Below are 25,790 nucleotides of genomic sequence, written 5' to 3'. Positions count from 1 at the left end.
AAACCTTCAGGCAATCTGTGAACTGATTTTCTAACTAAGATTATGAATAAAAAATAAAGAAAACAATTTGTAATAGATGGAGGCTGTATTTATTTTAAGATTTGGATTTTCGTGAATTTATAAAATAATTATCTTGAATCACGTTCTGGGAGAATAAAATGTATTTGCGATTAAGATAATTAGGGAAAAAAAAAAAAAGATAGTGGCATTGTTCTCCAGAGTGATATAATCTTAAGTGAAGAAATATGAAAGGATCTCTTATTTGCACTGGCATTAAAAACTATAATTATACGATAAAACAAGTAGTAAAAATAAATGTAACTTGTAGGTAATATAATTTAGATTCCAGTTACTGAGCAAACAGCAAGCAACTGCGTTTCTGGCAATAGGTAACTGAATGTAGCTACGTATGCGAGTAATCTAGTTAAATGTAATCTGTTATAAGTGTTCTCGTAAGCGTGGATTATATATCGCACCTTCTAATGGATACGACAGTCAAATGCACTTTTTTTTTTCAACAGGTGGGCTGACTCGTATCCAGGATTTGCTGGACATATATACGTCCTGGTAGGTTGGGAGGTTAACCCTGCGGAGGTCGCATGTATCCAAGAGATACATTCATTACTAGTATGTGCTGAAATGCGATAAAACTTTAAAAAAAAAAAAAACTACAAATATAATACATGATGATTTATTTATTTTCAGTTACAATCTAGAAATTATTGAAAAAAGAAACAAATAAAAAAAAAACTAAACGAATACTATACTGACATTGGAGTTCATAGTATCTCTCAGATACAATTTGCTATCAAATTTTTTTTTACAACGAAACCTGTGGTGTCGTTGTAAAAAAAACACATGTCATCACTAAAAAACACATGTACTAATCACAGTGATAAGTTTTAATACATAAATATTTCATTCCAAGTATCTTGGGACATCCTCAGTACAGTAATTCAAACAACTAGGAATAACATACAGTAAGGACGCATGATTACAATGGAATCTCAATATGCATGCAGTAACGTGTTATGTATGGGAAATTGTCATACAAAATTGTGTAAAATAATCTCTTTATATATGTTATTTTACTTTAATTTACTTCTATAACACATTACTGCACGCATATTGAGATTCCATTGTAATCATGTGCCCTAACTGTATGTCATTCCTAGTATTGTTTGAATTACTGTACTGAGGATGTCCCAAGATAATTGGGATGAAATATTTACATATTAAAACTTATCACTGTGGTTAGTGCATGTTTTTTTTTACTATCAAATATCACTTTCGCATTCGACTCTATCATTCTCATCATTGGACTCGAGTAACATTCGCTGAATCTCTTCAGCATCTGATGGATTATCCTGTCGATGTATTTTTCCAGCCATTTTCAACGGTAAATAATAAAAAAAAAACTAAACCAATACTATACTGACATCGGAGTTTGCGGTATTTCTCAGATACAATTTACTATCAAATATCACACACCTCTACATAACACGTGTTAAACCAAACTGATTTCAATTTTCTAGCAAATAACGCTTTCAGTGAATTTTTTCTTATAGATGTATAAACATTTATTTTTCGGTCCACTTTAAATTCTTGTCCCATATCTAAACCTTGGAGAACATGACTTAATGAAAAATCTTTGTCTTCCTTTTCTGCCTGCTGAAGCTCAATAATAATTGTAGGCAAAATATCACCACATCTGAAATTTATTTTGAAAGAGGACAAAAAGCAATGATTTTTCCTGCAATGAATTTTCCCTGAGATAAATTTTCCTCATAATCAATTTTCCAGCAGCGAATTGTTGGCGATGAATTGTCCATGAGCAATAGCTCTGGCATGGAACTAATGCTTGCCATTTGGACATGATGCAAGTTACCTGCTTTTTGTCCTCTTTCAAAATAAATTTCAGATGTGGTGATATTTTGCTTACAGTTATTATTGAGCTTCAGCAGGCAGAAAAGGAAGACAAAGATTTCTCATTAAGTCATGTTCTCCAAGGGACAAGAATTTAATGTGGACCGGAAAATAAATGTTTATACATCTATAAGAAATGTTTCATTGATATGTTCAGTGTAACTATAAGGATCAGAAAATTTAAAACAATCTACCAAAGGGAATAAACACACACACATAAAAACACTTGCCAATCATATAATGCCAAACACATGGATGAAAATATATATGAGTACTGTTCCCTTGGAGAAGAAATTAATATTAGACAATTAATATCACTAGGGTGTTATCTGAATTGCTCAGAGGGCAAACATTTTTTTTTTGTGAATCCCAAAAACAAAAGATTGTTAACCTATAGTGCATTAATATTAGTACTGTGGGTATACTAAGGTTTAGATAATCCACTGACCTAGAAAGCAAATGTGAAACTTTTTTCGAATCACACGTCTCCAATAAGCAATGAAAATAATCTGTCACCTAAGTATACTCAGAACAGTACACTTGGATTACTGATAAGAAAAAGATGAAGAATGTTTAGAGAGTGATTAGTATTATCTAGTGTCCTGGCAGGCATGTTTTTTTCGAAATTGAAAGTGAGTTAACTGATCCTTTCAGGAGGTAAAAGAGTATTTCTCCTGGAAACTCAAGTTTTTCATCCTGCATACAAGCAAATCAGCCATGAGAACACATGCAGCTTACAGACAAAAAATACTGTTTTGTTGGCAATGGACAGTAGATGTTGATGGTGGTAGTGTCATTGTGTGTAGGTGAAGAATTAAGTAATAAGGAAAATAGAAAAATGTATGTAGCAGAGTAGAGTGTCCTCCCATGATGAGTCCTTGGAGGTATCGCATAATGATAATGATAATAATATAAACAATTTAAGCGAAATTTTGGGTGATATAAATGCCTCATTATCTCTGGATAACGGAGCATTTATATTCATATTTCAAAGATGACAATGCTATTAAGAAAGATAGATTGGAGAAAAATGAACATAAAGAAATAAAGAAAGAAAATCAAAGCGTTTCCAGAATGGTTGGTTATTATAAAAGCATTATAGACAAAAAAAAAAAATGACAATAAAAATATCCTTGCTAGAATGTCACAAGAAAATCGTGCAATTTGGCAGAACAATGAACATAACTGAGGTAGAAATCAAGACTACAAATATTTGTCCACCCCCATCTTTTTTTGCATGCAATCTATTTCTCTTCTGTTGACTTTCAGTCATATACATAGAGAATTTCCCTTCCAGTTAACTCCTGTACAGATATGGCACAGTATCCACTACATACCATCACTCCAATTCCCTCCACACACACACACACACACACACACACACACACACACACATACAGAACACTGAAGCATGATTACTTACTAGCCTGCCTGGAAGCCCAAAACAATACCATTAGGTTTGGTGCACGATATTGTTCAGCAACTAGTTTGCAAAATCCCCATATTTTAAAAACTGGAACCTTTGTTCTATATAATCCAACACGGATTCTGGCCACTTCAAGACTCCCATAAGCAAAGAAGTGGTATAATGCCTGATAATGAAATTCATCTCTCACCTAGTAATGCCTAATACTACAAAGACTTTGCCTTTCCTCTGAGCAGTCTGGAGCACACCTGAATCACCATCTCCATCCTACATAGTTTCTCTAGTCCAATAGTGTAATGCCTGTTGGCAGTGGAATATATTTAGGGCTGCTAAACAGGCCCACTACAATATGAAAGCACAGGTGGAGGATCTGGCTGCTGCAGGATGATTATATGTCACTCAAGTTCAGCAAACACCTACAATGTGGTGCCTAACATAAGTTCCACAGGCATTTCAACCCAAGATTTTGCCTAGTTAAGTATAAATCATGCATTCTATACCCTAAGAAAAATATAGCCTCTTTAGGTCATATTAGAAAACAGAATACGTAAGTTGTAGAAAGTTTCTAGAAAAACAAGTAAAAAGAATACGTAAAGATGGCGTGATGGGTGGTGAACTGGATAAATTTATATGGAATGAGAGAAATCAGCCAAAAAAGACAAAGCTAGTAGTATAAGATAGTGTTCATACCAGTTTAAACATATGAATCAGAGATTTGATTTATAAATATTTAGTCAGAGACCACACTTAATTAATGGAGTTCTTTGGAAAATTAGAGATGGTGAATGGCATCAATGGCAGAACTACATTAAAAAAGAAAATCATATCAGAATATCGAATTAGACCTTATTAGAAAATAACCTAACATTATTAATATTCTAGAATATATAAGCAATTGATATAGGAAACACATGACCACAGTGAGAACTGAAATTAATAACTAAATTACAACGAATATTTTAGTACATTTTGTTTAACACCATCAGCCTAAAAGAACAAGAAGTAGACATTCAAAAAATTACATATAATTTTTTTTTTTATTTATGTATCAGTCCACACAGACTCACGAAAGGTCCCAAGACCTGACCTGACATGACAGTGCCATGTATGGGCAGCACTTAATCTATATATAAATTCATTAAAATCACATATTGCAATTTCAGTTCTATACATTTCCTAAGAGTGTGTACTATTACTACCATACACATATGCAGCTACTTTTAAATATATATACTTTCTTTTCCTTTTATGCCAGTGATGTATAAATCTTTCTTCATATGTAGATGTATAAAGAAAAATTTGTACTTTTAACATAATTTAGTCACTAAACAAATTTCCATTCTGTTTACTTGATCACTTGCTTACTATAATAAATTTAGTTTAATCCTTTATCCCAGTGCAAGCAAACAAAGTTTGCGCCTGAAAATATCTTCAGGACTAAGGTAAGGTGGTGCAACACCAGGCAACTCCGAGCAAAGGTAGACCAAGCTCTCACCATTCCTTGTCTCAGTATTTCCCATAATGCAAAGCACATCTCCTTGTGGAGATGTATACTACTATGCATTAAGGGAAGGGCCACTACCCAGATTGGTAGTGGGAGACAGACCCAAACGTGGAGATACTAAGGCAGAAGCAATAGGAGAGGTCATATTTACCTATACGAGTTGCAAACAGGTGTACCACCTTATTATTGAATTACTCTGGATTTAGAGAAAGATGTTGGAAGTTTATTTTGCACTTGGTTAGAATATAATAAATTTAGTTTAATCCTTTATCCAAGTGTAAGCAAACAAAGTTTGTGCCTGAAAATATCTTCAGGACTGAGGTAAGGTGGTGCAACACCATGAAACTCCGAGCAAAGATGGACCAAGCTCTCATCACTCCTTGTCTCGGTATCTCCCATAATGCAAAGCACATCTCCTTGCGGACATGTATACTACTTGCTTACTACTTACTTGATTAATAGTTACATAAGAATTCCAGTGCTTCAAATATATAATCACTTGAAAGATTAGATAGGTATTTGTGGGGAAAATTGCAGGAAAAAGAGCTAGAGCACCAAATAATATTGATGGAAGAAACTGATGTTAGGAAACCTAGACATTAAATATTTAGTTGAAATGTTATAATATTTGATACATCCTTTGAGAATACATTAGAAAACAATGATGTAAAATGAAATTCTACAACAAGTATCTATAAAATACATACCACAAAGGACTCTCATAATGGCTTTTTCTTGTCCTGGTCTGAAAGCTGAGTATCCCATCTTGTTTATTGCTTCGTATATCAGATGCACAGATGTGGCTAGATTTTTTTTTGTTTGTTTGTTTATTTAAAAAAAAAAAAAAAAAGGGAAATTATAGCCAGTTACAAATTAGTACCCAATTTTAAAAAACTAGGAGAAAAAATCTAATTTTTATTAATCTACTGCTTAACCTAAAATCTAACATTCGTATCCAATTCTTTGACTGACTCCATTGGATGATAGAACTTCCAGATCACTCACTTCCAGATCACTCATCACTGCTTTCACCAGTCTAGCTTTCTAGTGATGAAATAATTTTTTCTTCTACTTCCTTTTCCTCAGTGTCCATCAAAACACCACTTAATTATGAGATTTGAAGTAGCTTGAATTCAGGAATCTTGTTCTAGGGAGCAAGATTCTCGAATTGCCTGAAATTTAGCAATCCTGATAACATTTATGCCAACAGATAGTAATGGGACTTAGCTGACTAACTTGTAATCTATATTTGCTTAAACAAGAAACAAAGATAATCATACAACACGGTAAAAGTTTACTCTGGTTAGGGTATCACTTGGTGCAACAAATTCTCCCGCTGGTCAGGTAATGAAAGTGAATGGTGAAAAGTCAGCTACTGGAATAACAAAAAAAAATTGAAGATAGGCACCATAAACACATGAAATATCAACAGAAAAAAAGTTAAACCGGCAGAAGAAATAGAAAAGTGCCAAGTATATATAAATTAGTATTACCACCAAGAAGAGGAAAACAGGTGAGATCCTAGTAAATAATAAATTTAGCATGTTATATTCAGGCATTAGCAATCGAGGAAGAAGTAGCAATGACATTCAATACGTTAAACACAAAGATAAGCTTCTTGATTATCAGGAAATTTCAAAATGGAGAAATGGACAATGAAACATTTTGTGCCTATGGTCCCACAGACGGTTCTACTAAAGAAGAAGCAAAGGAATTTTTTTTTTCCATTTATTAGAGAAGGCAGCTGACGTTAACAGAAAACCTGATCTTTACTGGAAATCTAAACACATACAGTGGAAATGAAACACAGGCATATAGATATTTTTTGGAAAAATTTGGAGAAAAGGGCAGAGCTAATAATAATCGTAAGTCCCTGCTGGATTTCATTATAGGACACATTAGACATCACGGCACAAATTTACATTATCACTGATAGTGATACTCATTCAAGATATAAGAGTATACATCATATAGTTCAAGATTCATGTAATCCTGCACGGCCCACGCTCACCTTTCTACAGTGGCATTAAGGCATCGAGTGAGGCTAGGTGGTGCTAAGAATCTCGTAGATGAAAACAGGCCTCCTCTTAAATCTATGAAAATAGCAATCGGTATCCTCAATACTCGAACTTTGGCAAGAGACTACAGAATAGATTTATTAATCAAAGAACTAACCAATATCAACTTGGATATCCTGCTGGTGAACGAAACAAAAAGATTGAAAGAACTGACAGCAAGATGGTACAATGGCAAACAAAGTGGGGTGGGCTTCGTTGTTAAATCTAAGCTCACCAAGTCGATCCTTTCTTGTAACATCATAGCTGAAAGAACAGGTGTACTCGTAATTGGAATAGAGAACAATATAACAATAAAATTAATATCCTGCTATGCTCCAACATTTGTAGTAGATAATCAAGAAGTAGAAAAATTTTACATGAATCTTGAACAGGCACATTAAATTACAAGTTAACATACACATTCGTTGGTGGTGACTTTATTGACAAAATAGGATGTGGAAAAGTTCATAGGACCACATGGCCTGGGAGAAAGAAATAGAACAGGAGAGAGAGATTAGCTGAATTTGCTGCAGCTAAACAACTCTTTATCATGAACACTTTTTTCAACAAATGCCCAGGAAGAAGATGGACTTGGCAATCACCAAATGACGACACAAAAAATGAAATTGACTACATTTTAACAGACTGTAAAAGACTGGTACAAAATGTTGGTACAATAAGCAAAACATAATTCAACATAGATTATGACCACAGACTCCTCAGAGCCATTATAAGAATAGACCACAAAAAAGAACAACATATCAGAGCAACATCAAACTACAAAAGACAACCCAAACAAATAGGCTACCACAAGTTTAGGAAGTACATAGAAGAGACTGAATGGACTATTAAGAACTGTTACATAAATGATGACTACATTGACTTTATTAATAAATTTAATGAGTGCAAGAAAAAATCAGATATTCCTGTGAAACAAAAGAAAAGAGAACGACTTTCACCTCAAACTATAGAACTACTGAAAAAGAGAAAAGAACTGAAGAAAATTTTCTAGAATACAAAATTATTTGTAAGTTACTAAGGAAAAGAATTCCAGAAGACTGCAAAGTTTTCAGGATACAAAAACTAAAAGCAGTGTGGGCAAAAACCAGCCGGAAAAAAAATAGAGAAAGACTTAAATTTTAAACAGTCAATTCCCTCTGCTTTACAGGATCAAAATGGAGAAAAACATACTAATAGAAAAAGGATAGAAGAAATTGTGCAGAATTTTTATAATGATCTCTATGCAACTAAGTGCCAAGTTTCAGAACTTATCATTCCAAAACCAAGCAATATACCAGATGTACTTCCAGAAGAAATAGAACATGCCCTTAAGAAAATGAGTCAAGGTAAAAGCTTCAGGACTTGATCATGTTAAGGCTGAAGAAATCCAACAAGGTGGATCAATTATTTTGAAAGCATTGGCTGCCAGATTCACGTGGTACTTCAAAGAAAGAAAGTTTTCCAGAGGAATGGAAGACCTCAAAAACCATACTTCTATTCAAAAAAGGGAACAAGGAAGACAAAAAACTATCGTTCAATCCGTCTACTCTCTCTCTCTCTCACATATATAAAATCATGAACAGAGTAATACTGAACAGAATCCAAAACACTCTCGAAGACAACTCCAGTAGAGAGCAGGCAGGATTCAGAAGAGGCTTCTCCACAATAGATCATATCCAGGTCATTTCACAACTAACAGAAAAATGCAGAGAATACCAAATCCCTCTATGTTTCCTCTTTATTGATTTAAAAAAGCATTTGATGCCATAGAACACAATGCAGTCATCAGTGCCTTACTGGAAATAAATGTGGACCCTACTTACATCCACATGATAAAAGAAATTAACGAAAATCAGACCACACAAATAACCCTATTCGATCAACCTATAAATATATATATAAAGAGAGGGGTCCGTGAAGGCGATGTAATCTCCCCAAATCTATTTACCAGCACTTTAGAATACATTCTGAAAAAAATAGACCTAAATGGAGGAATAAGCATAGATGGTGAAAAACTACAAATCCTTATGTTTGCCGATGATCTAGTACTGATATCCCACAACCCAAAAGACCTAGAAGAAATGGGTGAAAAAATATACACAAATAGCAGTAAAATAGGCTTAGAAATGAATCTAGAAAAAACAAAATGGATCAAAAGCATCTACAAGTGACAGTCACCTATGTATTGATAACATCCCTATAGAACAAGTTGACTCCTACAATTACCTAGGACAAACAATAAAAATGAATAATGATTTATCTGAAGAACTAGCAAAAAGAAAGAAAGCTGCACTGCATGGCTATCATTCAACAGACTAAAAGAAACATTACTGATCCAAATCTTGACATCTCTGCAAAGGCAAATCTATTCTTCCATCACTCACATGGATCAGAAACATGGAACACGACAAGAAAAGAAGAAGAAACTCAGAATAACTCAGCGTGCAATAGAATGCAGGACTTGTAACATCAGCAAAATGGAACATGTTAGAAACATGGAACTAAGAAAGAGATCAGGCATAAAAGATGTAACTGTAGTATATGAAAGCAAGATGAGATGGGCAGGTCACATAACCAGACTCAGGGATAACAGATGGAATACTCAACTTGCAACCAAGAATAAAGAGAAAAGCAGGAAGACCACCTACAAGATGGGAAGATCCACTAGTGAAATTTATGGGTATAACACGAAAGAGAGAGGCTCAAGATCGAGATCGTTGGAGGCATCTTTGTGACCTGCACTCATGGAGAAATCCTGAGTGAAACACAGGTCCATCAAAGTAATCATATAGTTTTAAGTGATGAACACTTAAAAATTAATATCATTTTTAAGTGTAGAGTCAACTATATAAAAATATTATTCAAGAAAAAATAAGTTTGAATACAAGAACCAAACCCTGCAGTCTCAGTGACAAACTCTGAGGAAAACAGCATTTTAGCTAGGGAGGCATGTAGTGAAGTTGTATTCAAGGAAAGAAATATCAGGGGGAAGGACAAGATGCCTTATTTGTGTCTAATTTATTCAAGATTCTTCTGATTTTGGTGGAAAACTATTATGGGTGATGTCATGAGTGGTTCTTGATAAAATGGGAGGAATTTTGTTTTGATCATCAATGTAGGAATTAGAAGAGAAGCGTGATGCAAGTAGGTCAGCCTTTGTTTTTGAACAATGTTACTATAGTGCCAACTGGATGAGAGCAAAAGGCTTGATTCTCACTTGGATAGTAGAGTTTGCAGTTTGTAGCATTTGACTTTTGAATTTGAATAATGATTTATTTGAAGAACTAGAAAAAAGAAAGAAAGCTGCACTGCATGGCTATCATTCAACAGACTAAAAGAAACACTTACTGATCCAAATCTTGACATCTCTGCAAAGGCAAAACTATTTAATAGTGACATTCTTCCATCACTCACATATGGATCAGAAACATGGAACACGACAAGAAAAGAAGAAGAAACTCTCAGAATAACTCTCATGAAGGACGAGACTCACAGTCTCGTCCTTCGGCATTATAAAGGTGTGCCATGGGATAACTTCTCTGACTTGTACTCTCCTTGCCATGGCCTTCCAGTGAGGATTATTTCTATTATCCAGTCTAAGCAAGTGTTAAGATCAAGAGAACAGAAGCAGCAGTCAGACTATGGCAAGGAGAGTACAAGTCAGAGAAGTTATCCCATCTGGCACACCTTTATAATGCCGAAGGATGAGACTGTTAGTTACTGGGTGAAAGTCATTCCGTGGTAAAGAACTACATTGGCACACTTATCAAAGAATCAAGTCTTGGAGAATGGTTGAAATTTTGGGTGGAACAAGTGATTAAAGAGAAAATAGGAATATGAGTCATGGAGATCATCCTATTTGGCACCTTTGTAATGCCCAAGGACAAAAAAGACTGCAAGTTATTGGGTGAAGATTATTCAATCATGAAGAAAACTTGGACAAGTTTATGATCTCAGTCAACAAGAACAGAAATGACATCCATGGTGTATTTGGAAAGAGAGAATGTGAAAAAGAAGTCAACAATGTAGGTAGGATGATGAGGGCTGTGTGATATGTCAGTGAGAGTAGATGGGATCTCTGCATTAGGTTACTGCTGATAACAAATACCTCAGCATTCCTGGCCTGCTTGATCAGAGGAACTGGATAAGGGAAGCCAGTATGAGTTGCAAACATTAAAGTCTCCAAGAAAGATGTCCTCACTTCTTGAATATTCCAACTGCAGAAAACTGAGCTTTAGAGATATAGTCACAAAATGGTTATCAAAATTTGGAGAGCAACAGAAACAGCAAATGAATGCAACATGGTTTGGTAAGGAAATTTTGAACCAAAATAGAGAAGATAAGGAGAAATTCAAGGATTTGCATTCTGTGACATGGGATGTCAGTTCTAATGAATACATATGTTATTTATGTTATTTTTGTGGTGGAATTAACTGTGTAAAGCATAATTTAGACAGTTGAGATGAACAGTGGTTGAGGTTCTGTTAAAAATAAAGTATGGCCTGGATGACTGTAGGTATCATTTAGATTGCTATTACAGATGAGAATGTTGGTAAAGTGAATACGAAAAAAAAAAAATTTTTTTTTTAATTATTAACATTTGTTTTGTCCTTTCATTTATTATTTGACTCCCATTATGAAAGGCTGTAAACCTATAGCGCATTAGTAAGGTTTCCAGAAGAGCTAAGGATTACTAATTTTATATATACATATATATATATTTTTTTCATGCTTTATTTTTTTACATAATATGGAAACTACTTTAGATACCAAGCATCGAACTTTTTAAGCCACTTTAGGCCTCCAATAAATGGAGGTAGTGGTCTCACCTTGAGCAACAAAATTCATCTCCCACCATCCAATGATATTTGGAATCTACAGCCTGTTGTTTGGAGACCAAATACACTAATCACTCTTGCCAACAAGGTCAACAATGATTTTTGGGTTGGATTTTTTTTTATTGTAATTGCTTTTGTGATCTGCAGTAAAACAACATGTCAATAAGTTGTCCTTCATTATATGTAGGGAGGAAGAGAAACAATAGGGACATGCAATGAAAAGTGAATGATTCAAACACATTGCTTACACAGAAGGATCCCAGTCTTCTGTGCACTGGCCTTGATAGCCCCTCCCCACTCATACCACCATACTTGGACTGCCTACTGGCAGAACTGGCCGAGCAAGTGACAGTAGGATTTATCACTAGCTGATGAGAAAATCTCTGGATTCATTACTATAAGGTTCATTCCCATGTGTTATCAGGCAGTCTGCCTGCAGAACTATGTTATTGATACCTTCAAACTGGTGGGGGGGTCTGGGTCCCTCGTGTGATTGACAAGTCGTTGAAGAGTATTACCTGCATTCCATATGAGAAAAGAGGCCATTATGCTGAGATTAGAATTCAGGAAATCAAAAGTACTAATCTGATAAATCTGACCTCACTTCCCATACTACTGACACCAGCCACAGAGTTCACTGCAAACAAATTCAATTACTCCACCCCAGAGCCGGTGCGAGAGTATCTGACGCTCCTAGGCAAAGAAAATTTAGGTGCCCCTATACAATGTCTCTATGCAGTAATTAGTGCATCGTTTTTTTTTCGATACACAAATTCAATTAGTGTGCCTGTATACATCTTAAAAATAAATGTTATATACATATAAATACATATACATTTTAAAAATAAATGTTACAGGTTTTAAAAATTTTCTGTCTATACATTTTTATGCCTATTTTAAAAAATCACTCACCAGAATGAAATAAGTTAGTTACCGATTTAAAACATTTTAGGAAGTTATTTTTAATGGCATACTACACTACTTCCATGTATACTATGTATACTAGGATTTCCCAAACTGTGTTCCACGAGAGGTTCCTGGAATTTGTCATTTTAGTTTTCTAAGCATTTTTTATTAATAAATATTTTATAGTGGAAATATTCTGAGGAGAATAATATTCAATAATATGTCGAAAATCTCTGACCCAGAATGCCTAATAACATTTGCGTATCGTTAATTTTCACACATCGAAACCTTTCAACATTTGGGAAAGAGAATACCGCTGTTTATGATCGGTCATAAAAATTGCCTGCAAGCAGATTATAACAATTGGCGGCGTATAATCTTTTTCGTACAAGCGAAGTTCTTAAGAAGCAATGCAGAGGCTGACCCTGATGAATATGGGAGTAAAATTTGCAGAAGAGTAGAAGAGGAATAGGGCCATACCGCCGGTTGTATGAAAAAAAGAAACAAATGCCTGCCAAAGTACGTTGGTACAATTCTTTGTTAAGAAGTAGAATAATAAAATTTATATTCTGAATATGTTTCATAGTCTTTCAGCTTCATGATTTTACTTTAACTAGGCCCTGAGACATACCTTAATTCTTTTATAAAAAAAATTAAGGTTCAAAAAAGAAATTTGAGGAATGAATTATACTTTTCCCATAGGTTATTATATTCGATTAGTGCGTTTTCAATTAATGCGCCTGTTTTAAAGAACGCATTAGGCGCTCTAATCGAGGGATTGCTGTATATATATTTTGTCATACTCACACAAGCACACTCACACCTACACGTGGATATTTATAAAAATAATATCATTATGAACATTTATATATAAAATTTATTAATCAAAACCAATACATTTGTATACATATATGATTACTCCTAATATCTTTATAGCAAGAAAATTATTACATCTTAAATACAAAATTATGAAAAATTAATCTTTCAGGCTTTTGCTTTGGCAAAATTTTGAATTAATTCATTTAAATTGATTGTAGATGCAATTTCATGCTCTATAGATATTATTGCTAGACCAGTGAGTCGTTCCTGAGCCATCGTAGAGAGAGTGTAAGTTTTTGTAAGTTTTAATTTCGAGAAACTCCTTTTTGAACTTGCTTCTGACACTGTCAATGTCGAAAAAATTCTCAGAGCAATAAACACATTTGGAACACTATTTTCTAAATTATTTTTGCATATGTATGACAGGACATCTAATGAGGAAGTATTTTCTGGAATTCGCCTTGCTATTATTTGTAATTCACTACATATATCTGTTCCATCAATATCTCTAGAATTATCATGTGTTAAATAATTTTACAATATCAAACATTTTTTAAGCAGTTCTGCTGAAGTAATTTTTTGGAATTCATATATATTTAAAAGAAAACCAAACTTTTCGTTAATTGTAGGCATGTGCTTGAATTTTTCATCAACAGATGCAATTGCAGTATCAATAATTGAAAAATAAAAATCTACCTTAAATTTTTGTTTAAAATCTGTTATGAATTCATCCTCTGCTTCATACACAAATTGTTTCTTTTTTTTTTTTCTAAGTCTAACTGCTTCTTGTTCAAAATTAGGCGTTAAACCTAAGACCTCAGCTATTTTTTTCCACATCTGTTAACATCTTTTCAAATTCATCCTCATTTCGGATTTTCATTAAGAAATTCTTTGTATCATTAATACAATTTATAGCACCATTTATATCAAGTCTTGTATTCTGAAGTTGTTTGCTTGTAAAGTTTATTTCAGAAAGTATATTATACCACATTACTAAGAATGCGATAAATTTGAATTTCCTTAAAGTTTTAAAAAGACTACTTGCGTCTAATTTCATGGTATTTCCACTTAATCCACATAAACTGTCATCTTGAGATATTTCTTGCAGTGCTTCGCAAATATCAGACAAATTACATCTTAGGGGGTTTAATGAGTCAATTCGACTCTCCCATTGTGTATCACAGACTGGTTTGAGTGTAAAATAACTTATGTGTCTTTTGAGGTATTCCCAACGATGAATAGAACCGGAAAAAAATACATATAGACGATGTACCATGTGAAAAAATGTTGTGGCATCTAAAGTATTAGCAGTGCAATTCAATACTAAATTTAATGAATGTGAACTACAGGGTACATACATTGCTCTCGGGTTAATTTTGAAATTCATTGCTACACATCTTTTACATCACCTTTCATATTACTGGCATTATCATATCCTTGACCTCGTAAATCTTGTATTGGTAATGAAAATTTGTCTCGAGTTCCTAGTATTTCATTTGATAAAAATTCTCCAGCGGTATTTTTTATTTCTATAAATCCCAAAAAGTGTTCTTTTATAGAAACCATGCTATTACTAGTGTCTACGAATTGAAGTACTATACTCATTTGTTCCGTATGACCAATGTCGGACGTACAGTCAATAATTATGGAAAAATATTTGGCGGCAACAGATTCAAAAATTTTCTTTATTATCGCATTGGCAAAGATGTTTATTATTTCATTTTGAATATCTTTTCCAAGATAATGCACATATGTATCTTTATCTTTTATTCTTCGAACATGTTCATTCATTATTCGATCAAACTTGGCTAGAAATTCGACAAATTTCAAAAAATTCCTGTTTCCATGCGAAAACAATGTCTCATTTGTTCCTTGAAATGATAAATGTTGAATAGCTAACGTCTAAACTAAAGCAAAGAGTTGTTCTAATACTTGCACACAATGTTTCTCCTCTTTTCTAATAACTAGCAAGTTCTCTTCATCAATGGTTTTCTTTTCTTTTATTCGAATTTCTAATTCTTTCCATTTATGGTAATTTTCAACGTGTCTTTGACTTCTTTTCATGCACAACTAAAATAGAAACATTTTTCCAGTCCCTCAATACAGAATCAGCAAGGTTAATCCGCCACTGATCAAATAATAAACAGCAGAAGCAAAATGCAGAATCCATGGATTTTGAATACAATAACCACAAACGCTGCATTGTCTTGCCGTTAAATAGTCTTCGAGTATAATGAGTAATTGAAAATCTTCTATTATTGTTAACTTTTGGAAAATCAAAATTATGAATCTGTTCAGGTCCATGTTCAACTAATAGTTGATGTAATTGATTGTTATTGGAAAATTTTACAGGACACCAAGTTGCTGGATCATAATTTAAATTTGTAAAATCAAATCGTTTTATAATTGGATCTGTAGAACAACAAACTTCAGAATCAACAATACTCATATGATCTGTGGATTTATCCTTCGATGTTTTAATCCAATTTCTGGTATCTGTAGAATTCTCCCCCAATTCATTAATCGAAAGTACAGACGAATTATCCAACGAATAATCTTGAAGATTTTCTTCATGTATGCGATTACGATCTTCTCGGCAAAGATATTTTAAAAATGCACCCTCTTGTTTTTTCAACCTTTCTTCCTTTTCTGCTTTACGTTTGTGATATTGAAAACCCGATTTCATTTTATCCATTTTCAAAATCCAGTAACTGAAATATTTATAAATAAAAATAAACTTAATTATAAAAAATATGGACTTTTAAACTATTCAGTAATTCACAAATAAATTTTTATACATTTACTTAATGAAGTATTTATCAATTACATATATACCTTATAAGTTATAACTATATAACTTATCTATCATACATTTATAATCTAATAATTCAACAATATCATTTTCTATAACATAATTGACAAATTTCTCAAATGCATCTGACGTAATGAATTGTGTAAATATTTTTAACGCATTTAAGTACAGAAAATGAGCGTTCACCGCTAGCATTACAAACAGGCAGTGTCCAGAACCGCATTTATACTTTTGGAGACCTGAGGAGCAACAACATTATGAGGCCTCAAAAATAAGCACTTTTTTTAGTTTATTGAAAATTAAAATCAACATTTCCATGATAACTAATTTTAATAACACAATACAACATTGGTATACATATATTTGCAATTTAAAAAAGAATAAAAATAAATCAGTTCAATTTTAAATTAAAAAAATCAATAAGTTTTTTTTTTTTTTTTTCAGTCTTTGGTTTCAGCAAATATATCTATAATGTCATAATTAATAAAGTCCATTATATCTGATTCAATGCATAATAATGACAGGTCACTTGTTTTATTTTTGTGCAAGTTGCTTCTTATATAATTGCATAAGGATAAATTTGTTTTTTTTTTTTAAAGAAAAGAAAAGAATTTAAATGCAATCAAATTAAGCTTGCTAATCAAGGTAAAAATAGGAACTTCATGAACTGTAAAGTTCAGATATTCTCACTAAAAATAAAAATTTTGAATTTACAGTAATAAAAATTGTAGCAAAAATCATTATATTTATGGAATCACAACATGGATCTAAATATAACTATAAAATGTTTCAGTTTGCAGTAACATGCACAGCATGCCTCGTTGGTTGACAGAATGGTTAAAGTATCTGCTTTCCAACCACCCAACTTTAGGTAAAAGGTAAAATTTGTCGCCTAGTGCGAGTCCACTTTACTTACTGGAGACCTGGGATTCACATAAAAAAGCATATAATATATATAAATATATAGGATTAATTCAGTTCCAACTTTATCGCACAATTATTAAGATTTATTCAACTCCAGATTTGATTTTTTTTAAGTTGCAGTAATAAGCATAATAATTCCAGCTTTAGTTAAAACATAGAAGTAATCAATAGTAACGATAATTGCTATGCTCACTAACATCCACTTTTTTACTCAACATTTTACCCTAAAATAACTAGAATCTTGATGCACAAAAAATGAACTGAAAAATCAATTTAATTTATAAATAATAATAAACTTGAAAATCAAATGCTCTGTTTATGTGATACAGAAACTGCTCTTACCTACTAATTATTACAAATAGCAGCAGCACACAAAAAAAAACCTCTGTTGTCTCAGAAACGTGTTTCAAAATTATTGCAAGTTCAATACTCAGCGATCTGTTCTTTTGTAACAGGATTCTGGGAAATCACAGGGTGAAATATTCTTAAGAACGTTATGGATTAAACTAACTAACCATATATTTAATCTCTGGATTAAACTGCTAAGTCAGTGATTGATCAAAACAATTCAAGCATTTAGTAAGAGAATATTTCCAGAGAAGGAGATTGGAATTTAGTAATATTGATAAGAACAATAGCCCAGGTAGTTCAGAAGGGAAAACCATCTTTGACAAAATGAAACTAGTTTATTTAATTAAAAACACAAAAATACAACCAATTTATTAAATATATCTTTCTAGAGTTCATAATTAAAAGGACTCTAATAATAATAATAGATTTCTACAGATGTGTCTCATCTTGTTTTGGTATTATCAAAATTATCAAGTTATTCTGAAGCATTATGAATTTTGCTATTTAATTATTATGCCAATAATATTTCTTCAAATGCGGCACTTTTTACAACAAAACTGGCTAAGTTATGTTGAATATATCTGTTTGCAAATATACTCAAAATCCCTTTGACCTAATAAAAATGTATCTGTTAAAATGCAATTATCCCCCCCCCCCGCCGTTAACAGATTATTGTCTTTATGTGCACTGTATTACTTGGAATTTCTTTACTGTCCTACGATATTTGACCCTTTTTTTGCTGCACAATTTATTTATTGTATCTCTTCCCAAATAAAAACAAATTTCACATGTGCGAAAATAAATAATTAAAACTTTTTTTTTTTTTATCTAATGAACAACAAATGATGCTAAACTGCATCACTCGGAGTTTCCAATTGTGAGTCTTTTTAATATCAAAAATGTATATCCAATTTTATCAGAGATTCTTCGCCTTTCTTTTGCTTAAAACTGCAACAGTACAATTATTTTGGAAAAATAACGAATTCAAACAAAAAGAAAGTGCACATATGTTATCTAGCAGTATTTTCTGTGTGTGTGTGTGTGTGTGTGTGTGTGTGTGTGTGTGTGTGTGTGTGTGTGTGTGTGTGTGGTGTTAATTTTGGAAGGGGGGTAGTTAGCCATTAAAGGTGAATTAATTCTGTTATGAAAATTTTGGAAATAAAATTTCATTTTGATGCATGAACCTACACATGTTTCGAAAGATAAAGTGTAGGGAAAATATCACTCAATTTATCTAAAAATAAATTGAGGTTGTTGACACCATCTTTCTCAACGATTTTGAAGAAAAAGCTATTAACTCCTTCCACCTTAATCCAAAATTCTGGTATCACTATATTGATGATATTTTCCTCATCTGGGAAGATGGTGTCAACAACCTCAATTTATTTTTAGACCACCTAAACAAGTGTCATGAAAATATCTCTTTTACCTTCGAACTAGAATCCGATGACTGCCTCCCCTTTCCAGACCTGAAACTTACCAGATGTGCTGAGAGTATTAAAATCTCAATTTTTAGAAAGCTTACTCATACGGATAGATACCTTTCATGCTTCATCCCATCACTATCCCCCACAAAAAAATTTGGTATTATTTCCACCTTAGCTCACCGAGCCAAATCTTTACTTACAGAAGAAACAGAAATTGAAAATGAACTCCTTTTTCTTAAAAAAACTTTTATTAATAATGGTTTCTCTCCTAAGAAAATTGACAAATTTCTTTCCCCCAGCCACTCAACTACTTCTGAAGATCCCTCTGCCCCCAGAGCCTTCATCGCTTTGCCTTACATCAGCTCTCTTTCACCAAAATGGGCAAAAATTCTCAAGAAGTTTAACTTCTAAACTTGCTTCACTATGCTCCCAAAACTTTGTTCAATACTTAGTAAACCTAAAGAGAAACATCTTCCTACTCAGTTTCCTGAAGTGTACAAGATTTTATGTAAAGATTATATATAGAAAGATTGTCAAATCTAGAGAAATTTCTCTAGATTCTTCTCATATCAACAACAGCCTAAGTTTCAATATCTCTGATGCACACGCTGCCTCTGTTCAGTATTGGAGCACTTGCGACAGCGCACAGTATTTGTTTGTTTGGAACACAAGCTCACATTTTGTTTTCAAACATGCTACTGTCTTTTTGTACTTATTCTGTTATTACAATTTTAAGTCTCTGTAATTCTTTATATATTTCTTTGATTGTGATACCTGAAGATGTTGATCTATTCAACGAAACTTGTTAACTAGTAGTATCTTTTTAAATATACCATGTCATCTTTTTATCTCTCGGTAACAGTCATTACAGCTTTTTGAATAATATTCCAACCGAATAAAAACGAATTCTGAAATTAAAAAAAAAAAAAAAAAAAATATATATATATATATATATTAAATGTTTTGATGATTATTTACTTAATGAGAATTGTTATATATAGATGTACACGAAATTCATTGCCAGGATATCAAGCACATGTCATGGAAACAGATCTGGATCTGAGTTTGGTGCAATCCCTTTGCTAACAGGGAACTGGTGTCAAAGCAAGTCAATTACAAACCATAATTTATCATGCTGTCTGAAGGTGGCATCATCCTGCATGATAATGCAGTGCTACACTGTGCCAATTGTACACAGGCAATTACATGGCTACAATCTAGAGGTTCTGGACCACCCAGGTCCTGATATTATATCCAGTGATTTCATGATTTCCATTTCTTGGACCACTGGAGTGCTTGACTGGCAAACAATTTGCAGCCAACAGTGATGTGCAACATGCTTTTATTTTGTGGTAAAAACTTTTGACAGATCTGCTGGGTTTTCTTCTAAAGTTGCCTTAGTATAATGTTGGCAAAATGCATAAACATCTTCAGCAATTATGTAGAAAAGGGATGTAGACTAAAGTCAACTTGTGTCACACATACATTATGTCAAAATAAAGTCCTTCGCATAAAAATGCTTATTACCATTAAACTTCCTTATAGTTTGTCATGTCAGCCTGTGATGCAGTATTTAAATACCAATCCAATGACATAAAAGGAAAAAGTGTATCAAGAAACTACCCTCCATCCCATTACACCTAATATGATGTGATCTCACTTCATGATGATGCTGCTGCCATCTCGTCAGTTTTTTTTTAGCATTAGTTTTTTTTTTCAGCCTAGATTCATTTTTTATGCCAAGGTGGCACTTAGTAGCACCACCATTGAGAAAAGAATTTGTTATTATTAATATTATGGGCTACTCTATAGAGTGCTTAGACTCATCGAGGGAGGCTATGCCAAGCATTATTGTGGATGCAGTATCTATCATACTGCACCCACAACAGACTTTTTTTATTAACTCTCACCAATGATGCTACCTGGTGTATATGAAGTACCATGTTTGTGTAACTTGTCTTACTATGGACAAATGGGAAGATCTATAAATAAAGGAATATCTGAACATCAAGACCACATCCATCTTATCAAACCTCACAAATCCTGGCCTTGCACAACATGGAATTGAAAATGCAAACCACTCTCCAAGCAAAAACACCTAATTCTAACAAAAAAACTACAAACTACACTCTTGCTCAGTTTTAATTTTTTTTAAATGAAATAAAATAACTACACCAAAGCTATATTCTATTTAAGACAACGTCAGAGAAACATTCTTTCATATAGATAGTTTCATTACAGTAAAAATGATGTCCTAATTTAACATGATAATTGTTATATTAGATTTAAGATCCTGGATTATCTATGGTCCTATTTATAATTAACTCTTAGAGAGAAAGGTTAAGTGGGTAGAATATGTGCCTTCTATATTCTTGGGATTTTTAGACCCTCATTATCATTAAGAGTAGGGTGGTTGGTAAGAATCTCGCAGGCTTCCTTAAATTTACCATGTTTTGGTGTAATGTAAACAACAGGTGTTTACATAACAACAGGTGCTTTTCCAGTCAATTCTATGTAACATGTTGAGGGCATGATCAGAAAGGCCAGCTTATATATTTAATGTATCGTTTATGTTCCTTTTTTCTGATGGGAATTGTGCATCCTGTTTCCCATATAAGAGAGAATGTTTCTCCAATGTTGTCTTAAATAGAATATAGCTTTGATGTAGTTATTTTATTTCAATTTATTTTCACTAGAGGTGGTCAGGCCAGTAGAATAACTGTTGATCAAATCATTGTCTCTTTAGCATAATGCGTGAAATGTAATCTAGCTTATCTCTGTATATATACAGGGTGTTCGGGATAAATTTGACATATTTATAATTAATTATATTTTTCCGTAAGTTACATGTATTAACACACACTTCTCTTCATTTAAAAGTTTGGACCCTTCTTCATTCATATACAAGATGTCAGAAAGGATGGATAGCTGGAACCCACCTGAATCATGGAAGAGAATAACTTGTATCATGATGATTCGTGCCCGCCATCAAAATAAGGATATTACGACTGCTGCCCAATGCTCCCTGAATACAGTAAAAACAATCAGGCATGAACTAGAGACTTGCAATGGTAACTACGAGGATGTAGCAAGAAGAAAGATCCCTAGCAGACGATCTGATTGCGTTCGTACAGCAGAATTCCTCGCAAATCTGCAGGAACAGGTGTTGAAGAACCCTGGCATTGGAATTCGGGCTTTGTTCGTGGAGTTGCTAACTGTAGTCAAGCCCTGGATAACAAGGGTAGCCAATGGTAGGCCGTATGTATGGCAGCAGGATTCGGCCCCTTGCCACACCTCTGGGAAAAGTCAAAAATGGTTGTCTGAAAATTTCTACGACTTCACCAGTCCAAATGTTTGGCCTCCAAACTCCCCAGACCTTAACCCCATGGATTATTTTGTATGGGGCGCAGTTGAAAAAGACACCAATCGCACTTCCAGTAATACAAAAGCCCAGTTAATGGATAAAATTAAAACAGTTTTTGCGGCCCTTCCCAGGGAGACTGTAGCATCAGCTTGTTCGAGGTTCCGAAGCAGAATTGAAGCTGTGATCGATGCTAATGGTGGTTATTTTGAGTAAATCTTGTTGATAGTATTGTAATTAACTCTGCCTGTAATGTTTTTTTGTCAATTCATTAAATTTAATAATACAAAGAAGATTTTCTTTTTCCTTACGAAACTGTCAAATTTATCCCGAACACCCTGTATATATATATACCCCAGTCAATGACCTTACACGAAGGTCGAAACATCAGGAGATTAAAAATTATTTACAACAGTTCTAGAGTCCATAATTTGTCATGAATGAATGAATGCTGACCACTGTGTAACACTAAAGGAAAAGCAAAGGCCAAGAAACTCAGGTAACCAGATCACTGCAGCTCCCACTTCGTCCTGTGAATCACTCAATGTAACCAAAGCTATCTCCCTCATTACAACCAACTCTTCATTCGTTACATCCATCATATTACCATTCTTTCAACTGACACTTTTGCTCTCTCTCACTCAATTGTGTGACTTAACCCCTGTTTCAATCTTATCTGCCATTACATAGACATTTTATGTGCATCTCTGTTCCATCCGCCGCTTCAATCTTGCAATCTGACTTTCACTTTTTACCCTTGCTTTCATAGCATTTTTGGCACACTTTCCCACCACTATCATTTTCAAACCAAATTCCATTTGCCTTTGGTAATGTGTACATCTTGCAGACATTGCAATATACGAAGTCCCTTTGGTTGAATTCTTTAGATAATGATGCCTTGGACACTGCGTTCTGCTTTGCATCGCATCAGATACATCAATGACATGAGGACTATTTCTCTGAAACAAACAGCTTTTCTAAATGATGAGTAGTTATCTTCAAAATCACTATCTTTATTTTTCTCATTCCATAAGCAGGTGACCTAGCTTAAAAGCACACAGCGAAATTTAGCCCAGAACATCAAAGCATAGAATATTAATACAATAAAGAAATAGTGTGTGTGTTGTAATGAAAAATTTGCTTTTCTGAATTTCCTTTAGTACAGTACTGATGGTCTGGTACTTTGACTAGTACTTTTTAGGAGTCTGTCAGAATGAGTGAGTGATTTCTCTATAATGATCTTTGCTATAGTGTGAGCTGATCATACCATACTGTCCTCAGTCACTTATGTCGTAAATGCTGTATATGGCTGCTGGCATATTAATGAATGAATTTTATCTCCTCAGTATCTACTTACTTGCTTTATATAGCTTGGAATGACAATAACACCATCTCTGATGAAGCGGTAAATTCCACAGATGATATGGGCATGTTATCTAGTAAACTGGTAACAGTGTATAATTTCTAGTATTTCATGAACTCTTTCATAACAATATTTTGAGTTTTTGTTGTAATCTATTTGCTTAAGATAAGCAATAGATTACAACAACCAATTGTGCACAAAAATCTTTATTTCCTTTTTTTTTTTCTTTGTTATTTATTGTGACAAAGTGAAGTGCTATTATATATGAATAAATTAGAGATAATAACACTTCACAGTATAAACAACAGTGCAGAAAAAAATAAAATTAATTTATTTGAACTGAAATTTAATATAAAATTATTGAACTTAATATTTTGCTAGTTTTCTACCCAGCATCTCCTTCTTAGGTGACATCTTCATATAGAAGGTTCACAATTATGGATCTATACATAATACAACAATTGGGACCCCAAAAACCAAGTGCAGAGGAAAAGTTCCCTATATATTTTTGACTATAGATCTGTGTGTGTTCACTGGGCCAGTTTACCTGTTCTGAGACCAGATAAAGGTTCCTCACATCATGGACAGGAATCGAACCCAGGTCTTTCCAACCAAAATGCTTCGTCTATACTGACTGAGCTACGAAGGCTCTCCAGCATCTTCAACAGCACATAATTACAAATGTCACAACAACACAGCATCATTGCATTAACGTTTTAAACCATAACTGAAAATAAACTAATGTCCTAATATGCCACCCTCTATGAACCAGATAACCATAAAGTTAATTTGTAGAAGTCATACTATCTGGTCTCAGAATGACTGTTTCCCACGACTATGGCATATTAATGCAGCCATAATTTTTGAAGTTGGATAAAATTACATCTATATAGCATCAATACAGATGATGCTATACAGGTGTAACTTTTAGTGTTTTTAAAGGCAGATGTTTACTGATCTACCAGTCTGTTCAAGGTAAGCTAAACTGCAGATAGGAGGAATTTTATACATCCCAAGATGTAAAAAATGAAAGTTGATTTTTAGGAGAACAGATGAAGGTAGCTAGCTGAATGAGTACTTGGAAAGTGGCAGGGAGATCATATCTGCAGAGAATTTTAGCTAGCTTTTCTAATGTATCCTGAACATAAGGGACAGGAATGGTTTTGTTGTGATCTTTTGTGTTGGTCGCAGGAGGGATGGGATGGTGAAATGTAGTATTTTATCTACTTTATATGGGCTGTAGCAATTAGCTAAAAAAGTGTTGTGAAGGTTCCCAAGCTCAGTTTTGAGTCCTAACATCGTGACAAGCTGTTAAAACATTAGTTTGTTTTCAGTTACAATTTGAAATGTTTCTGCAATGATTTAAGATGAGTGCCGTGTGCCTCACAGTTGTAATTTTGTACTCTGAATATGTTAAGTATAAAATCAGTGAAATATTAGTAAGTTCGATAAATAAATTTTATTGAACTGGTGGTTGTTATAATATCATAGGAGATATCAAAAGGTGAAAAAAAAAGTTCATGAACTGTAATTTATACTGAACAGTAACCATTTCTTTGTTCTGCTGTTTGGCTACAATTAATTTACAAACCTAAATTATTAAGTAATTATACCTGAAACTTAATTATGATTAAGCTTAATTATTAATTAAAATTGAAAATCTCTTAAAATTTCATACATACTTGGATGTGAAATTTTAAATTAAAAAGTAGAGTATAAACAATTTTTAAGATAAAACATACCAGGAGGCTGACCATTTAAACATACATCGAGTAAAGGAGGAACTGGTTCTGGAATAACTTCTGGTTCTGTTAAGCCAGTAATGTGGTGCATTTCTGTATTTTCAGAATCATGCAAAGTTTCATTCTTTGGTGATATGTTGATATCTTTGTCAGAATTTTCTGTAAAGAATATTTAACAGAAAGAATAAGATAACATTTTTGAATTTCTTTAATTCAAGTAGTAATAGAAGTGAAATTACTGTTTGATAAATGTTAACTACAAAATATGAAAGAAACAAGCACCTTCAAAGAACAGCAGAAGTGAGGGATATAAACATGTCATGACAGGAGTGAT

General features: G+C 33.4%; 1 protein-coding gene across 1 annotated transcript in view; it reads right to left on the bottom strand.

Moving 5' to 3' along the window:
- The window catches only part of RecQ4 (RecQ4 helicase), a 261,720-nt gene that overhangs the window by 183,056 nt on the left and 52,874 nt on the right, over nt 1-25,790 (bottom strand). Inside the window, exons 4-5 of the mRNA XM_090397875.1 lie at nt 25,457-25,615; nt 5,564-5,659 (exon numbers count right to left, since the gene is read on the bottom strand). Of these exons, the coding sequence (XP_090254001.1) occupies nt 5,564-5,659; nt 25,457-25,615 (255 nt within the window). The remainder of the gene's footprint in view (nt 1-5,563; nt 5,660-25,456; nt 25,616-25,790) is intronic.

The sequence above is a fragment of the Typopeltis vanoorti genome, chromosome 9 (genome assembly GCF_054136105.1).
Source record: "Typopeltis vanoorti isolate ZY-2024b chromosome 9, IOZ_Tvanoo_1.0, whole genome shotgun sequence".
Lineage (NCBI taxonomy): Eukaryota > Metazoa > Arthropoda > Arachnida > Uropygi > Thelyphonidae > Typopeltis > Typopeltis vanoorti.
This window is presented reverse-complemented; position numbering and strand designations above follow the sequence as displayed.